Raw genomic sequence first — 18,886 nt, 5'->3', positions numbered from 1 at the left:
CTTTGATATAGCTGGTATTACAACAAGGTATTACTATAACATTAGCTTGCAGTACATTTTTACTGTATATTAAATAATGTTGAATGATTCCAACTCACCAATAAAATTTAAATCTCATATGTGCTCTTAGAAATTTATTATAACAACCTACTTAAACAAAGCTGCAGTTTCTAATCACTTGTTTAAGTAGGTAATTTGTATCTGTGTATACATGTGTAAACACTTTGTAACTAAATATGTGAAAACATAGAGATATACACATAAGTATACAACATTTTTAATTTTAAGATGCCTGTTAAAATGTAATGTCATGAAGCTGAGCACACAAAGCACGAATATACACAGGGCACAGCTGGCCTGTGCAATGCCTCTTTTAGCATTGAGTACAGTCTCCCACTAGGTGACTGCATTTTGTCCATAAGACCCTTGTGGCAGCTGTTCACTTTTCTTTTATTTATTAAACTCTGCATTCCTTATAATGCATAATATAAATAATATATAATAATAATATATAATAAATATATAATAATATATAATAAATAATATATACCTATTAAGTCATTCGTTTGTGAGAATAGTGCATTCACTCCTTCAATATCTGAGCACCTCATAAGCCATAGCTAATTCCTATTTAGTAGAGGCGAAATCGATGAACAGAGAAATCTCTACACATATTTTGCATCGTCTCATGATAGCACAGCTGCTATTAGCATTAATTAGACAGGTCGTGGTGAAGTCACTGGCTTTATATTGTATGACAATTTGTGAGATGTAGTAACATCCTTAGTGGCTGCCCATTGAGACAGTAAGGGATCTATTGACATAGTAGATAAGCAAATCCTGTTTTATCTCAAGGAACATCTATGGTTTTTCCCCATACTTTCAAAATTCATGTTTCTCTGTGATACAGCAATTACCTGTGCTGACCGCAACATATAGAGCCAGGGCATCCCAGGTACAGCAGCACTTTCTTTCAGATGACAATCCCTTTTGTGTAATAAATGTATATCACAGTCAGGTTTCCCTGAGTGCTTTCAGTCTCAGACATTTCTTTGCATGAGCTCTCATACCAGTGTCACAGAATCAGCACCATCTGTTCAGCTCATTGTCTCAATCAAGCTCCTTCTTTTTTCTATTGTTAAAATAAGTGTTCAATTCTGGTGACAAGAAAATGGATGTCGGTATTTTTTGGTGTCTCCCAAAACTGTGTAAGTTTTAAAAAGGCATAAAAAGGATCTTATTTACTTTTCTTGTTTTCTCCCAGTGAATGTCCCTTCGACTGTAATGGAGGCCATGTCCAGACAAGACACCCTACAGCCATTTAATAAAACTAGCAAACTATCCCCTGCCACTCCACAGCGATCCGTAGTATTTCCACAGACTCCGTGTAGCAGAAATTTTTCTCTCCTGGATAAGTCTGGGTCCATCGAGTCAGGATTTAACCAGATCAGTGTCAAAAACCAACGAGTTCTTGCAAGCCCAACTTCAACAAGCCAACTAAATTCTGAGTTCAGTGACTGGCATCTTTGGAAATGTGGGCAATGCTTTAAGACTTTCACCCAGCGGATCCTCTTACAGATGCATGTGTGTACGCAGAACCCTGACAGGTAAAACACAGGCTCTCTTTATTTCTGTATCTACTGGTAGCCAGATCCACTGCTTTACTCTTTTATCGCACCGTTATCATTTCCAAAACCAAAGCATTATTAGGAGGAGCTTGTACCACATAATTCACCTGTAGCTCTGTGAAGTAAGCTGATAAAAACCATTGCTTGACTTCACTATTTGTAAAAACATTTGGTGCATAAATGTAGAGATAAAAGGAAATAGCTAAGGATATAATCTTTTTTTTTTCTTTCCAGAATGGTTTGGTACATCTGTTGGAAGCAACAAAATAGAAGGAAAATTTATGAATATCATAGAAGGAAAAATGAGGTCAAGATAATTAAAAGTCTCTCTGTCTTCCAAAGATAATCTAACTTGCTGCTCAGTGGCTGTCACAGTCATTTCAGGGTTCACCTATAGTGTGCAATGTGTATGAACTTAATTAAGTACTAAGAGGTAATGAATTGGAATTTTTTGCTTAGTACTATTTTTCTTCAGAGCATGCAAACCATAAATTGTGCAAAGCTGTCAAAAGGAAATACCTACTCTACTAGTGATGTGGAGGAAAACAGATGCCACTTATTCAATAAACTAATATCCACACAGAAGAAAAATGTTGACTAGATACCTCAGAGTCAAAGTTGGTTTGAAAGTTTGTCAATACAGAATTTTATGGCCGTGAACTGAGGATGAAATTTAGCTGAACAAGTGAATTAAAATTTCAGGTACTCTGACCGGTGGCACAGTAAATATAATGGAACCATTATTTATGAATCAAAGCTGGTTTATTTGACAATTTTGATTGCTGGCAGGACAAAAGACAAAAATCAAATTAATTCAATAAATAAGGCTGCCCAAGTTTTGTCTCGTCTTCAGCTGTGAAAAGGTTTGAACAGAACAGCTGAATCCCTGGGAAGTTATTCTAAAAACAGCATTTAATTGTGAATTACATTTAAACAAGGCACTGTAGAAATAACTGTGAGTTTCTCTGTGTGTATATTCCTGTCTCTGTCTCTTTGTGTACTTGGCTATGTATGTATGTGTATACATAGGCTTGTCTGAAGCTCTGAGCATGGAGGTATCAGCACATAAATCCAGTTTTTCAGGAAGATACTTCAAGCATGACAAATTTGATTCCATGCATATCTGCATAGAGTTTGAAGATTTTATAGTGTTGTGACTGCAAAAACATTTCAACATTTTCTTACCCCAATGTTTTCTGAGTGTCATGCTGTGGTCTTCACAGAAATAGGCACCACACTGAGGAAGCTTCAGGACATAGTGGTCGATTTAATGTTCCAGTGTAAGATATAGATCCTGAAAGGTCCAGACTCCCACGTTTCATAGACTTCTATAGAAGTTTCCTGTATTAAACTGCAGTAAGCACATTACAGAGTGTAAAATGCCTCATCAGTTCTAGCAGAGATGTTGTGTGGTTCCCACACATACTATCAGCAATTCATTGAGCTACGTGTGAAGACTAGATTTCAATCTTTTGTTCACTTGAAACCCTTTATTAAGTACCAAGCTGCAGAGAATAACATATGAAGTCTTTTTTAATAGAGCTCTTCTTCTAAGGGGCAGTTAAATCTTCATTTTTCCAGTGAGAATGCCTGAAGTCTTACCATTAGTGCTGTCATCTTGGAGGTGAGAGGCTTGACTTTGTTATTCTATATTCTTCTAATTATTCTGTGACAAATATATCTCAGAATACAGAAGTACATCTCTTCCCCTTTGAGGTGAACACCATCACTGGTAGGTTACTATCTTTCCATCTTGCCTCTGCGGTGCATTACTCTCCATGTAATGCAGAACAGATCCACCCAGCAAGTGCAGGGTATGTTTTCCTCAGAACACCCTGTAACATACTAGGCAAATAATCTGGATCAGACATTAAGGTAGTTGCTTCTCTCCCCTAGCAGCAAAGAGAGGGAAGATTAATAAAGGAAAAGAACTCAGCAGATTTAAGGAGGTTTGGGGTGGAGTGGAGATTAGTCAGTGTATGAATACTGAGTCAGAAAAATTGAATCCTAGAAGCTTACAAAATTTTTGAATCTTAATACTTCAGGCTACTTTCTCAATGTTCATGCTAGCTAATTTAGTTTATTTCTTCTCTGGCTAATTTGTTTTTCCGAATCCTGTTCTCAATAGAAATTTGTATATGGTGTTATACAGGGGGTCTGTTTTGTAACAAGTGTTCCCTCTGAACAGAAGAATGGCTTGCACCATCTCTGTCTTCTCATGGAACCAATTGTGTAGATTCCTTATGGAGACCAATTCTGTAATGTCTTCTTTCTAGTTCTAGTGGAGCACACCCTCAACTAAAGTGCTTTAAAAACATTTTCCAGAAGCTCATCTTCTGTGGCTGAAGTCACATGGATCTGTTCAAGCTTATTGCATTTGCATTACTGAAGTAATGGTCAGTGCAGATCCCAGCTGTCCTAGGATTTGGTTTCTCTTATTCCCACTTAGAAATCATCAAAGATGATCCTGGCTAGCTTTTTGTCATTTAGCAGGTGCTGGCAGATCAGCTATTAGTGACAGGAAAGTAGTTGTCCTTTGTTTCTTAAGTTCACAGTATTTCTCTAGATAAAAACTTTCTGAAATGCGGTACAAAATTTACTAGTCAAGAAAATAGGGTATGATTTGTGAAGGCGTACCTGCTGCCAGCCTGAAACGCTGGATGCAACTCTCTGGCTGGTATTTCCTCACCAATATCTGCAGCACTGCTCCTGCTGATAAACAGCTCCCCATTTATTGTCAGCAATTTGTGAGCACACCATCCGCTCTGTCTTTGATATGACTGAAGCAGCAGGGGCTGTCTTCTGTAGGAAATGTCTTTAGACTATCTGTTCTGGCTTTGTGTTTGTTTCTCAACAATGCTGATTACCTACAACATGAGGTACAGGGAAAACTTCTTTGAATTTCAACAGGAGTCCAGTTCAAGAGCAGAAATTTGAGGACAGTGAAATATCTGATGTTTGAGATCTACAAAAAAAAAAACAACAAACCAAACCAAAACAACAAAAAAACAAACAAACAAACAAAAAAAACACCCTCAAAACAACAAAATTCACCAAACTTTAAAGCCTCTTTGATTCAGAAAATGTCTGAATGGGAACAGAGAAGTAGACAGACATAAAAAAGCCCCAAACATATTTATTTCTGTTGTGCAGTGAGAAAAATAAAAACAAAACAAAACAAAAGGGTCCCACTTGAGATATAAATTATTTAATAAATAAATATACATTTTTAAAATGAGATGCACCCAAAATATTTAGTGTCTTCAAGATCAACGGTGTTTGTTATTTTTAGAATTGTAATTTAGATTAAAATAAACTTTATGTAATGGCTTACTTCTGTCTTCCCACTGAGATACATTTTAGCCCATTAAATATTTTGGGGTTCTTGTTGGAAGCTAATAGTAAAAGGAGGTGCTGGGAATGTAGGAGATGAAAACTTAAATCCATCTGAGTTCTGGGGCATTTCATACTTTTTTAAAGCACTGCCCAGGGAGTATTACTCTGAGCAACTGTTCCACAAAGCTGGAGTCATCAACAGATTTTCTCCTCAGGTTTCCGTTTGTTTATTTATCTGTTACTATTGTTGCTATTGTTGACTATTGCTTTGCTTTTTTCCCTCGCTGCAGAAATTTCCAACAACAATATCTGGGGGCCTGCAGAAAGAGGCATGGAGAGGCCTCTAATCAAAGTGAATAATTTAGTCTCTCTCTATATACATATATATACACATATAGATATATAACATATATATATATATATATATATATACACACAATTTTATATATATATACTTTCATACTACTTTTACATACTTTTTTTTAGTGTATGTGTGTATATATATATATATGCTTTTCTGACACAGTTTCTTTAAACAATAGCTTTTTTCTTTTTCACGTTGACCACTATGTTCAGGTTGCACTGTTGTTGGGTAATGCAGTTCCCAAGAGCTATCTTGTGGCACCATTTCTCAGTATGACTTATACATTCGTGTGATATTTATTCTCCATTTATTGTCAAAATATTTAACCTTGACAATTTGAGGAAAAACTCTCTCTATATAATTGTGTGTCTGTGACTGATAAGCTGATAACATCCCTCTCCATTCTTGTTTATTCAAAAGACCTTTTTATATGAACATTTTCGTTAGACCTCAAAATTAAATTGTGAGAGTTTTGTTTCATTTTTTTTAGAGCAGGAGCCTAAAGTTTGAAATTGCCAAATTTAAAGATCTTTTTCTCTGAGATCGTGGCCCAGACCATTCTGTTTTTATCATTATCTTTATAGGTTCCATATCTTTGACCTTGATGCTCACCCCACGTCCATTAATTAATTTAAACATCTCCTGAATCAAACAAACAAAAAGTAAATGAGATCAAGAGTTGTCTATTTCTGTTTATAATGTGGATATGGAATATTGCTCAATTAAGTAAACATCATGCTGAAGTTAATGCTTGTTCTTGCATAATCTTTTCACAAAGGTTCACAAACTCCCAGTACTTGTAGTTAATAATAACAAAGAGCATACAGAGAAGCACCTCTCCCTGACAGCTTCAAAAGTGTGACAACACTTACTTGCTCTGTCTTTCTGGTTGTCTTAGCTCTTCCGCAAACATTTGCAGAGGCAACCCGAGAATCCCTGGTGGGCTCAGCTCCTCCATACGTGCTGACGTGGTGCACGAAGTACTCAGGGCTGTGGCCTTGCTGTGTTAGCAGAATGCTGCAGCAGAGCTGAGTGATGTAGAGCTAATCCCAGAGTTACTGAGTGTTAGTAGCCTGCTCGTGGTCCACTGGTGCTGGGTATGCTGCAGTGTGCAGGAGGGAAGTGCTCTCAGTCTCTGCTTTGTTCTCCAGCCTCTGAGGTCAACATGCTGGAAGAAGATCTCCCTTTGAAATGTCTTTCTGCTAGGAAAACTATGTCCCAGCTCCTCCAACTGTGACTATGCACTGCACCACTATTATTGCATGTTGTAGAGATCCACGCATGCTGGTTGTGAAAACGATGCTTGCAGCATTTCAGCATGCCCTGCTTTCACTTCCAACAGAGGCTGTGTTCTGACATCTCCTCCCAGACTGTGCAGTTTTGTCTGGGGTTAAGCCGCATGTGCTGCAAACAGCTGGGCTCAGTGTGCCACCACAGCACCCAAACAAGTGCTCTGTTTACCTCTCTTTAGCCCTCGGGAATAAGAAAAGCTGTTTCAACTGCATGTCTGTCTCTCTTCTTTCAGTTTGTGTTTTCTGGGATTTTAAGTTGACAGCAATGTGTTAGTTTGCCTCCCCAGTGTGACAGCATTTCAGTGATAGAATTATTGGTATTCAGAAGTTCACTACCACAAGAAATTAATCTCCTAAATATTGCACTGGCATTCTATGTAACCTCTGACACCAGCAAGTCCGGTTATGAAGAGGCCTCGCTGGAAAGCAATTAGTTGTAAAGAATCTGAAAATTTGGTGGAAAGTAATTATAATATTTTTCAAGATCATAATAATTCAGCACATCTCTGATTTAAGATTTAGAGTATATGTATATAATGACTGGATGCATCGAGGACTTGGGGCTGGAAAGCATGTTGTTCCAGGGCGAAAGATATAGTTTAATATAGTTAACTATAGTTAGAGGGATATGTTGCTTTTGCTAAATCTCGTTAAGAATCAATTTAAATGTATGGTTTTCTGTTAGCAGCTACTCCAGCTGCAAAAAAAATTGATTCTTCTGTGGCTCCCTCCTAACATTTTACCTACCTTCCACACAAAGCATGAGCTTTGCTTGTGTTCAGTAAAACTCATAGAGGAACGTTGATTTTATACTGGTCCTGTGCACAACGTAATTTCTCCTAGAGAAATTAAGATCTAAAAGTATATGGCATATAAATATATCACCAATTGGCAAAATCATTCAAGGGGTTTTCCACATTGGGAAGCAAGAACTGTTCCTGACAGATTTCATTTTGAAAAAGTAACTTGAGAACCTTGGAAAAGCTCAAAATTTAAATCACTACAAATCCTGAAAACTGTTACATTACAGGTATCCCCTCCTGGATTTCACTGTAGTGTGCCATCATGTACTCAGGAACTGTAAGATTATGCTCTCTAGAAAATGCTGATTGATGCTACATGGCAATAAAGCTACATAACTGATTGATGGTCCATGGGGTCAATGACAAGTGTAATTTTTCTAACATGAGAGGTTGCCTCTAGGTAAGCAGATAACCTTCTTCCTTTAAGCTCAGACAGGAAGACAGAGAACTAGGAATATATGTAGGTATGTGATTAGTGAAAAACATTAGAACTGCTTTTGATGGCTGTCAGCACATCACTTTTATCAGCACATTTCTGTACAGCAGCTCAGATGTCCTTAAATGTCCTTAAAATTCTTAAAAATACTAGATGAGGAAGATTTTGATCAGGTTTGAATTGCATCCAGAAGGGCATTAAAGATCTTCGTAAAACACATGCAGATGAAAAGATCTCAAACTACATTGTTCCTGATAATGATAGTTAAATAATTTTATAGAAATAAAACATTTTTTTTCAGATAGGCAGCATGTGCTGTCAAATCTTGGTACAACTGTTTCATCAAAATGATGACTTTCATACCCACAAATTGACCTGAGCACCTGCCTACCTACCTCACACACAAAGTGATTGCCACTGTTTTGTTTGAACATTAATTGCCTGTAACATCAGCATGTGTCAGGGCCTTGACACAGCTATGTTTGTATTCACTTACATACTTTGGAGCTCAGGAGGGTACGATATGTTCTCAGTAATTCCAATGAGAATTAACTTTTCTGGGCCATGACCACAATCATTCCAGCAGCACATCATTGCAAAAATGGCCCATGACAATCACTGTTTTTGCCAGTGTGTCCCTGCTCTTTCTGTCTGCAGCCCTCTGGTATACAGAGATCACTGTCTCAGTTCTGTCCCAGTGAAGACCAAAGTGATGGCAGAAGACATAACTGTTACATCAAAGACGGCCCTGCTCTGCTCATGTCAATGTACTCACTGAACCGAGCATTGCTCATGTTCAGTCCCTCTCCACCAGTTTAAAAAACAACAGCAATAAAAAAAAAAGTATTGATTTTTTTTTTTCTGCCAGGAAAAATTTGTGAGCAAGATGGTTTCCAGAGGGAAAAAAAAATACAAACAAAACTTTTCTTCTTTATTGAATGTGTTTTGGTTTTTTTTTTACTTCTGGAAAAATGTTGTCGTATGCAAAATTTATCAATACTTGTTGTATTTGAATCTGTCCATTTCATAAATTACATATGGCATTTTACAATTGTTTCTGTACTGCAATGCCTGTATGGACTTTCCTTTTAAAATGAGCTGTTTAACATATCATGTATCAAGCTTGAAAAAATTAGTTTGCACACTTGGCTCTTAATCAGGATCATATGCGAATATACTGGAGAGATGTATCCCCTAAAAAAGTAGGATAACTGTTTTAATAGCTGTGCTGCCAATATGGATGAATGGAAAAGATACAGTCTAAGAGATATAAGTGACCTTTCACACATCTATTTGTCTTGAGCATCAGTCAGTGAAACTGGTTCCAACTATATAGCATATACTCACACCCTTTATAAACAAGAACTTTGTTTTGAGACAGTGTAGGTGGTAAAAAGGTTTTTCTTGGTATCATAATGCTCCACAATAACTGGTTTGGAATTTTGACCATTTATGTACAAGTTATGGCATGACTTTTCACAGTATAAAATTAATCACATTGGCTGTTAAAAAAAAAACAAAAAACAAAATGAAACAAACAAACAAAAAGATTAATTGGTTTTATAGAATTGGTTTTATAGCAAGTTGTATCATTTATTGTGGTAGCTGTTAAAAATAGATAACCAGAGGCTAATAGATGTTAATGGTCTCTTTCACTATTAAAAAATCAATACTTCTTGGATAGTGCATATCTTATTGTGTTCTTTTTCCTTAAAAGTTCTTGATTTGAAGATATTCAAACAAATAATTCTGAATTCACAGATCACTTCTGTTTTGCTAGCACTTTAAATTTCATGCCAAGTTTGATAAATTCATACTGTGTAAATTACCAAGCTCTTGCAGAAAAAAAGACTAGAAAACATGTTGCTACTTGTCTTCCATTAAAGAAAATAGGTATTCCATACATGACATTTTTTTCTTAAAATTCCATTTTGTATGCATTCATGCAATTTTCAAAGGCTGCATTATCCAGGTTAAGTAACCTGTCCACAACTTTTACATATTTATTTCAAATTTGTTGGAAAGCAGTTAGGTTTTCAAATGTAAGTAGTTAATATTGTAAGCTATTGAGTTATTGACCAATACTGAGCTATTAATCAAGCTAAAAAATTCTACAAGCAGGGTTCGGTGCTCTGAAGTGCTGTAAAATAATACTATTTGTGTTCAGTGATGCAAGTAGCCACAATTAAGCAGTTCATTTGACAAATGAGATAGTTCACTTTGTTTTGCACTGAAGTGAATTGTGTGTGTTTGGTCACCATTGTCTCTTAACCTCTAGTTTCAGTTTCTATCCCGTAAAGCATATGCATTTGTTAAAGAGAAAGCAATTAAGTTGGTGTCGGCCATTGGCCCTAGAGATACATACATCAAGAACTGTGATTTAAAATGTGGGTCAAAAAGCATTCCTATCCTCCTCTCCCTCCAGTTATTAATTTTCTATACAAAAAGTCTGATAAACTGTTAGGGACTCTGCTACTGAACTAAATAAAATATGAAAAGGGAAAAGATCTGTAATACATTATCAAATAAATTTTGAAAAGCAGTAATACACTGATGATGATTCTTTATACTTCAATTCAGTTAATAAGGGTGTTTGCATTTCAGCAGTCCTGTCTCACTTCCCTGTCTTGTTTTCTTCTTGTGTTTACAGTGTTTTTGTTATGGTTCTGAATTTATCACTGGTTGTTGTGGTTAACACCATTGTTATGGTTCTGAAATTATGTTTGTTTCCCATGCTTGGTTCTAACAGGTCTGTTTCTATCACATAATGTTGAGAACCTTGGGCTTCATTTTAAGGTCACAAAAAAGTCATTTCCATTCTGGCTATGAGAAACTTGATAATCAATGAAAGGCAAATATTTTCTGTAGTGGTAAGAAAATATATAAGTTTTAATCTTTCCAATGTCTCTCACAGCAAATTCTGATCTTAAACAAACAAACAAACAAACAAATAAAAATAGATTCTTCCAAAGCATTGTGAAGAACTTCACTGCAAGTGGTCATACAATCCACCTGGAACATAGTTGCAACAATCCAGCTTGCACTAGTAGTTGAGCGTGAGGAATCCTTTGTGAATCGGGAGTACTGTGCCAAGTGTGGAAGAAATAAGAAAGGCATGGGATGTGTAGTGCTTGCTCACTAGCGTGCAGGATTATATATCCCTGGCTCTAATGCCCTTAAGCTCTCAGTCAATTCCTGCACAAGTATTTTGTATTTGCTAAAGATCTTGAGGTCTGGGATTTGTGTCTACCAAGGAAGTCCCGGAGAACAGCACCCATAGTTCTGTTTGGAAATTACTGGGAAGACCGGATGCTGCACCCCACATGATTTTCACTCATGACCATGGGATGCACTAATGGCACTTTTTTCTCTGCAGGCCCTACCAGTGTGGTCACTGCTCCCAGTCTTTCTCGCAGCCCTCAGAGTTGAGGAACCATGTTGTCACACACTCCAGTGATAGACCTTTCAAATGTGGCTACTGTGGCCGAGCCTTCGCTGGTGCTACAACACTCAACAATCACATCCGGACACACACTGGGGAAAAGCCCTTCAAGTAAGTACAAGAATCCAGCAGCGTGAGGGAAATGTGTAGCTGCTGCTCTGTGTCAACACATCAGTGCAAAGGAGGGCTTCCTTGGAAAGCCAAAGCCAGATAAGTCCATCTGTAGTGTGACTGAAATCAGAATTAAACCAGAACTTCACTTTCAACTAATTTGGATCTGGTTAAATGGAGTGTAGAGGGTGGGAGTGGTGCAGTATGCATCTGTTTGTTTGATTTTTTTTTTCTCACAACTGCATAGAAAATGTAATCCTGTCTTGTGGCTTAAGTTTGATAACATCATCATGATAACTTTGTATTGTTTAGCTACCCAAAATATTAAGATAAAAGAACCTATTAGGATTTTTTTTTTAATTAAGCAGACTGCTGATTTCTGCAGTTTCTGCTTATTGAAATTAAAGCCAAGGACACATCTGCATCTCAGAAATGTTCTCTACAATACTTTCTCTGCAGTTCCTTCAGCAATAGTACAACTGATCCAGATCCGTTTTACTTTCTGTTCTGCAGGACTCTGCCTACTCACCAGGAGATGTTCCCCAAGACAGCATACACTTTTTCCGTGTTGATGTGTGTGTCTTTTATGAATTGACAGGCACAAATTTTATGTTTACTGTATCTGGAACAATCCCACTTTGTTAGAAAAAAAGTACATTGATATGAATCTGTAATGTGTTGATATCACTTCCTTTGAAAGCTGCCCAATATTCCTAGGAGGTTGGTGGGGTAAGACCGGGAGAGGATGTGTCTTCTCCACTTCTACAAGGGCCACCTGCACTCAACCAGCTTTCCTCTCTTTGTCTTTCTTTTCCGCTTTTGCCTCACTGTGCTTCAGGTCTGGTTAATGTAAGCCAGCTCAGCCACAGGGCCTGTCAGAACCCCTCATAACAAGCTCAGCAGAGATACCGATGTTTTGCCTCCATATATGGCTGAAAGGAAGCATGTCCTCCATACATGCCTCTGCTGGGGACAAGGGGACAGAGCCAGGAGCCAAATCCTGCATATCCGGAACAAAAAGAGTTTGCATACCAGAAATTGTGGCTGGTATAGTCCTGCAGGTGGCAAAACATGGGAACTGGGAGCATCTCAGTGATAAGTCCACAGAACCAGGCTGTTGGATGCTGAGAGCCCATAGAAAGAGAGCCAAAAACAGTCAGAGCAATCACATTGATTTTATCTAGTTGCTGTGTAAATAGATTTTAGTAATTAATGGAAGAGGTTTCTGGGTCAAAATGGAAAATAGATTTCTTTTAATGTTAAGGTGTTACTTATGTGTAACCTTGTTGACTCCACTTAATTTTTTCCCTAACATCCTGTTTTTGTCATGTTTCCAATAGATCTGCTCTTTTGCCCCACTTGGAGCCATTACTTGTCCCTGTTACCTTAGTAATTTTTCCCCTTTTCCCTAAATGGTCTTGACTGTAGTACAATTTCTTTTGTGAAAGAAAGGGCTTAATATATGTACTACAATTAACCAGTGGCCAGAGATTTGTTTCACACTGCTTATTGCTGGAGTATTTACGCATTCTGAGCTTCACCTGCCTTTTCCTAAAGTCACAGTGTAGGGCAACAAAAATTATGGATGCTTTGTACAGCTGCTTTGTGGTGCACGTCAAAGGGGTTATTCAGTTCCTTTTTTAAACTCCAGAAACATCAGTTCCACTTTCTTGCTGGAAGACTTGTCACAGCATGTGGAATAAGCTGACTTGTACTTTCACATGAAGCTAAAACTGGAGCTGCCATTCTTCCTGCCCCTGTTAGTCAGATAAGGGGATGCAGATGCCCTGATCCTGAAAGCTGTTCAGGACAGACTTAACTTCCCTGCAGGACTGCATGTGTCTGCAGGAGGAGGGGCAGAGAACTTATCCAGAAATCAATCCAGCCTCTCTGCTGGGGGAAAAAGAGACAGCTGCAGTTCATCCTGGTACCCCTCACTGTTCAGATCCTCCTTTGAACAGAAGTGGTCCAAGATCTGATATTATGTAAGCTTAGGGAAAAAAAAAAACAAACAGCAACAACAAATTCTAATAAACAGGAACAATAAACAGAACAAATATTTCTATGTCTTGATCACACAGTTTAGGTTTCGTATGTTTGTCAGCAAAATTATTTTGAGTGTTCCATACCTCAAAAATTTCCGTACCATGCATGGAAAGTGCTAAACTACTCACATTGTCACTAAGTTGCATTAGAAATAACAGGTGTCATTTAAAGCATACTTCTAAGTTCTGTTTCGTGGATGGAAATGGACAAACAACTGGATAGTTAATCCACACCTTCTGTGAATGCAATCTCACTTTTTCTCATGCAGTAAGCCAACAATGTTTACAAGTGGCATTTGGACAAATGATCTTGTGCACATATTAGGCAGGCAGTGTCATCTAAGTGTACCTTGTGTGGGTATTATTTCTAGAAAGCAAATTTGATGCAGAGAGGATGAAAGTAATTTTAAATATTTCAAATTATTTCCTGCCTAAGAGGAAATTCATGATTGATTAAAAATCTTTAGATGAGAGAAGACACTTTCTCTGTAGCTCTTAGTTAGCTTTGGACGTATGGTAAAACACTTTTCTATTTGCTTTTCATTATAGATAACAATGCTAAGTGAGGTTATCTGTAGCCAAAGCTTTAGCTACGCAGCCTGGACTGCAGGTCCAGTTAGGAGAGATTTCGTTTCATGTCACCACAAGCTATCAAGTCAGCCTCACCATTGTAATGTTTTTGTGTATTCTTATCTTTCTAAAGTCTCCACTATGGCTGCTAGTCCGAGAACAGAGCCCTTTAGCAAATAAAAGGTAGGAGAAAAAAGAAAGTTATTATGGATTTCTATTTTATTAAATTCTTCCCCTCCCCTGCCCCCTTTACTATTTCTGAAAAAATTGAGGTTAGCTAAAGAACCTGCCTGCAGAATCAGGGCTGTGTAAACATGTAGTTTTCAGGAATCAGTTGAAAATAATGAAAGATTCTTTCACACTGGGATAAACCAACTGCTTTTCATTTTTCTTATGGAAATACAAAACCAGAGAACATTCATTTCAGGCTGAACATAAATATTGCATGTGCAGTGATACCTTAACTTTGTACTTTTTTTTTTTTAACATCTCCAAATTATGTCGAAATTCAGTATTAAATGTAATTCTTGATCAAAATTTTAAAATATTCATTATGAAAATATACAGTGAGAGTGATTTTTCATAAAGTAGGCCCTATCTTTGTTTTCTTCAGCTAAAATCTTTCACAGAAGTTGACCTAAATTTGGGAATCGAAGTAGTCCTTGTTATAATTCTCAATGTCAGTACTTCAAAAGCACTCTAAAACAAACTGGTCAGTGAGGGGGGTATGTAACCAAATTCAGAACCTGGTACCACAAAAACTTGTTCATGCTGTCTGTGAATTTAAGTATCATTTTGTTCAACTTACCCTCTCAGGCTGCCAAATGACACAGAGAAGCCTTGTGGTAGGATGAAGTTTTTAATTTAGTCAGGCTTGGGATCAGTCCTCATGATTACATTTTGAGTTACTGTAGGAGAGGTGGACTCTTTTCCTTTTTGACTCTTCTAGCTACTATTAAATCTTCTAGCACAATATTAACCATGTATGGCTAGTAATATAGGAACACACAGAAACATGCATGTGCATACTCAGCAAACTCAGATGTGGGTAACTGCAGTGGTTATCATGCTACAGTAGACTGGGAAAGGATGAGTTTTAGAGGGAAAGTGTACAGTGTAATTCAGAGGAAAGACTTGTTAGATCTCATCCCATTCCCATTTGCTATGAGGTAGTTATGATGAGTCCACACCTTTCCTGCCAGATTGCATCTAGCAACAGCTTCTTCGGGTCGAATTGAAGAGAGGAATCGGGGGTAATGCTCATCTCTACTTGCAAACCTTATATTAACATATCCCAAGCTGTAATCTTTAATCATGCTCTTTGCAAGTGCCTAGAGAATACTTAGCACCTAGGGTGCTATGTGACAGTAACCCAGGTGGATGATACTTACCTGCTCAGCCAAAGGCTTTATTCTGACTTCTATCCAAGTGCTGCACAATGCATACAGCACAGTCTGAGAAATAATGCCTGGTCCAGAGAGTAAATGGCATAGCAACAAATTTACTCTTTTCTAATCTCTTCCTAGTGGCGTGATACAACTTTCCTATCTTTCACAGTAAAAATGTGTTCCAGAAGGACTTGTAGCTTGAAAGGTAGAGCACTGTCACTGGTAGAAGCCAGTGGACAAAGAAAGGGAACTTGTATTTTAAAGGAATGCAGAGATCCTTGTTCCATGCTTCCAGGATGTCCAAGAAGGTTGTGTACATAGTTGTTGGCTTTAATGAGGAGCTCTAGGTCTTTTGATAACCTGATAGTCCTTCTCTGATTGACCTATGGCCCTGGATATCCTGATATGGCATATTCCATTCCTTCGACCAGGCTTTTAGAAGTTGGGTGTTGCCTTATTTTGTAGCATACTATGACATCTTACTACCTGCAGCTCAACAGGGCAAGGATCCAGACCTCCCATTACTCAGCAAGGAAAACGTTTGTCTTCGTAGACATCAAAATAGCAAAACTATCAAGTTCAAGTAAATGGCAATATTGCACACATCCTAAGTTAACCCCAGCCTTAAAATTGATCCCAGTGCCTCTCTGATAGATATATATAAATGTATATAAAAATAATATAATAATTTGCAAGTTTGTCAGGCAATGGAAGGTAGTATATTTTGACACACTAATCCAGTAACTAATCAGTATTCTAATAAACAATCAGCAGTACACTAATGTGTCATCAGCACTTCAGGAGCTCTGGAGAGTGGATGATCTGCACATAGACGTTAATGAATACACCAAAAATCATTAAATAATCAATACTTCTGAGTTATTTTCATTGAACTGATAGCTCTGATACATTAAAGCTGACATTTTACATTTGTCGAGATCACAGTGCAGTTTTTAACAGTGGAACAGGCTGCTAAAATTATTAAATGAAAGACAGTCAAAGAAACACAACTTAAAAGTGCTGACATTTTAGGTTGGTATAGTAACTTGAATGAATGTAATGTGCTAAATGCTCTTTTAGCAGGAGTTTCTTTCTACATGTAACTAGTGGGAGGAGCATTCCAAAATTATGCATCTATGTAAATATCCTCCCTCCCTCCCTCCCTTCCTTCCAAATTCCTCCCTCCCTCCCTCCCAAATTCCTCCCTCCCAAATTCCTCCCTCCCTCCCTCCCTCCCTCCCTCCCTCCCTCCCTTCCTCCCTTCCTTTCCTCCCTCCCTCCCTCCCTATTTCCTTCCTTCCCTATTTTCTTTCTTTCCTCCTTTCCTACTTTCTTTTTTTTAATAAGAGCTACATTAATGACAATTCACCTCCTATCACTCGTATCAGTGAAAAGAAAAAGACAGCTGTGAATTAGCCTAGCCCTTTGTTTTTCTAATATCTCTTTTGAAGGTGAAGAATGCATGGTAGTGATGCTTGTATGATAATCTTCTCTGAAGATAAAACATTGTACAACAGGATTAAATCAAAGGTGACTTTTGGAGGGAGTGCCATTCAAGAGGGATCCACTCCATCCATATTTGCAATTCTGCAAACACCTCTAACTAGCATTTGGAATGAAAATTAAGAGGATAGTTTTGTGGGGATTAGATACAGTAGATTCTATTTAAGAGGAGGGATAGAGGATTCACTGAGTAACATTCCTCACCTTACTCCTTCAGAAATTCAATAGCTTTATTAAAGATTTCACATTTTATTTTTGATGGAGATTATAATTATCTGAACAAAAAATAGGTTTAGAAAGACTGAAGACACAATGAACAGTGAAGAAAATGCTGGTGATTGTTATGAGTTCTCACTCAACCCACAAATAGCTTGCATGTTTTCAGGTAATTAAGTAATCACTAACTCCATATGTGCCTGTTTTAAAATGAACCCCACTGCATAGCCAGATAAAGAGCAGATCAGATAAGCAATGAGTTTTCTCTTGTTCTAACACTAAACAAGTATTGCTTTCTGATTTCTCTTCCTCAAACAGGCAATTGTGGATTTTAAATTAGCAGAAGGTGAAATTCTATTTGTCATCAATTTCTCCTAGGGGTTACAGAGCAGAAAACTGCAGACAAGCTGCTTCTTTGATGGCTCACTCCTAAAAATCTCTTTTTGTTCTTTATCTATTTGAACTGACAGTGATCAGAGCTACAGCAGGACAGGCCTCTCTGGAGAAATCACCTTCCCCCTGTCTATTGACAGATTCCTCTGTTCTGAATCAGACAGGCCTTGTCCCATCATAGGCATCAAGGTCTTGGAAGTAGCCACCAATTAAACCTCTTGAGCCAGTAAAATCTGAAGCCACTTTTGAGTGTCTGTTCTGATTAGGCAGGATGAGACAAAGCCCGTCACCTCCCCCCACAGCAGCTCCCCGGTCTCAATTTTCTCTCTTGCCTTCACCAGGTGCGAGAGGTGTGAGAGGAGCTTCACACAAGCCACCCAGCTGAGTCGACACCAGAGGATGCCCAATGAGTGCAAGCCAATAACAGAGAGCACAGAATCAATTGAAGTGGATTAACTGATTGACTGGTTGGAATTAAACTGCAAGGAAAGTCATGATTAAATGTCACGGACACTTAAGCAAAACCAAAGATTTCCTCTGAGCAACTTTCAATCAGTCCCAGAAAACCAAAAGCAGTAATAAAATAAATAAGATGTTAAGAGATATTGATCCTGGCATGAAAGTGAGACCAGGAAAGAGATTATTTATTTATGACTGGGGATGAGTCTTATTTCAATTGACAAGTTACTTGGGACTGTTAACATTTCAAGTCCCACCATGTATTGCTTTAATTCTAAAAGCCTTTATAATTATTATTTAATACCAAAGTGAGGAATCTCAAGGGTTCTCCTGCCCACAGTTATGACTGAGAATGCACATGGACTTGTTTATCGTTGCACCTTTTTGTAGCATGATTCAAAGAATCCAGATGTAACCCTTAGATTTGGCTGGACTGGGCTAAGTTGATCTTGATGCGGCTGTAATAGAAATTGGTGTGTGGGATGGGGAGCAATCAAGAGCTATATCTGGGTCAGTGTCAGCCTCCTCAGACCAAAGGGCATTTCATTTCTGTAGTCTCATGCCTCACACTGTGTGCACTTTTTCATACAAGTAGTTTCATTCAATGACATTACATTGGTTCAGATATTCTTGGGGGGGAGGGGAGGGGGGGAGGGATGAGAAAGGGGGGTGATTAAGGGGAGGGGGGAGGAGGAGAAGTGGAAATAAAAGGAATGTTGTATATTTGCAAATATACATTAAGAGCCGATAGTAAAGCTAACAGGACTATCAAATTCAGCCTCAAAGATATGAAGGACAGTTTATTTGCAAATGACATTGTGGGGAGCAAATAACAAGGCAATGTTTCTATGTTTCAGTGATTGATTTAATGGTTTGCTTATGTTTAGAAAAACTGAACAG

At 37.9% G+C, this 18,886-nt stretch overlaps 1 protein-coding gene across 1 annotated transcript in view; it reads left to right on the top strand.

Moving 5' to 3' along the window:
• The window catches only part of PRDM6 (PR/SET domain 6), a 72,005-nt gene extending 53,391 nt beyond the window's left edge, over positions 1–18,614 (top strand). The window contains exons 5-7 of the mRNA XM_065744187.1: positions 1,265–1,607; positions 11,236–11,412; positions 17,869–18,614. Coding sequence (XP_065600259.1) covers positions 1,265–1,607; positions 11,236–11,412; positions 17,869–17,983 — 635 coding nt within the window. The 3' untranslated portion in view covers positions 17,984–18,614. The remainder of the gene's footprint in view (positions 1–1,264; positions 1,608–11,235; positions 11,413–17,868) is intronic.
• Positions 18,615–18,886: the final 272 nt, after the last annotated feature.

This window comes from Cyrtonyx montezumae, unplaced genomic scaffold (assembly GCF_038088225.1).
Source record: "Cyrtonyx montezumae isolate F1298 unplaced genomic scaffold, pur_monq_1.0 scaffold_30, whole genome shotgun sequence".
Classification (NCBI taxonomy): Eukaryota; Metazoa; Chordata; class Aves; order Galliformes; family Odontophoridae; genus Cyrtonyx; species Cyrtonyx montezumae.
This window is presented reverse-complemented; position numbering and strand designations above follow the sequence as displayed.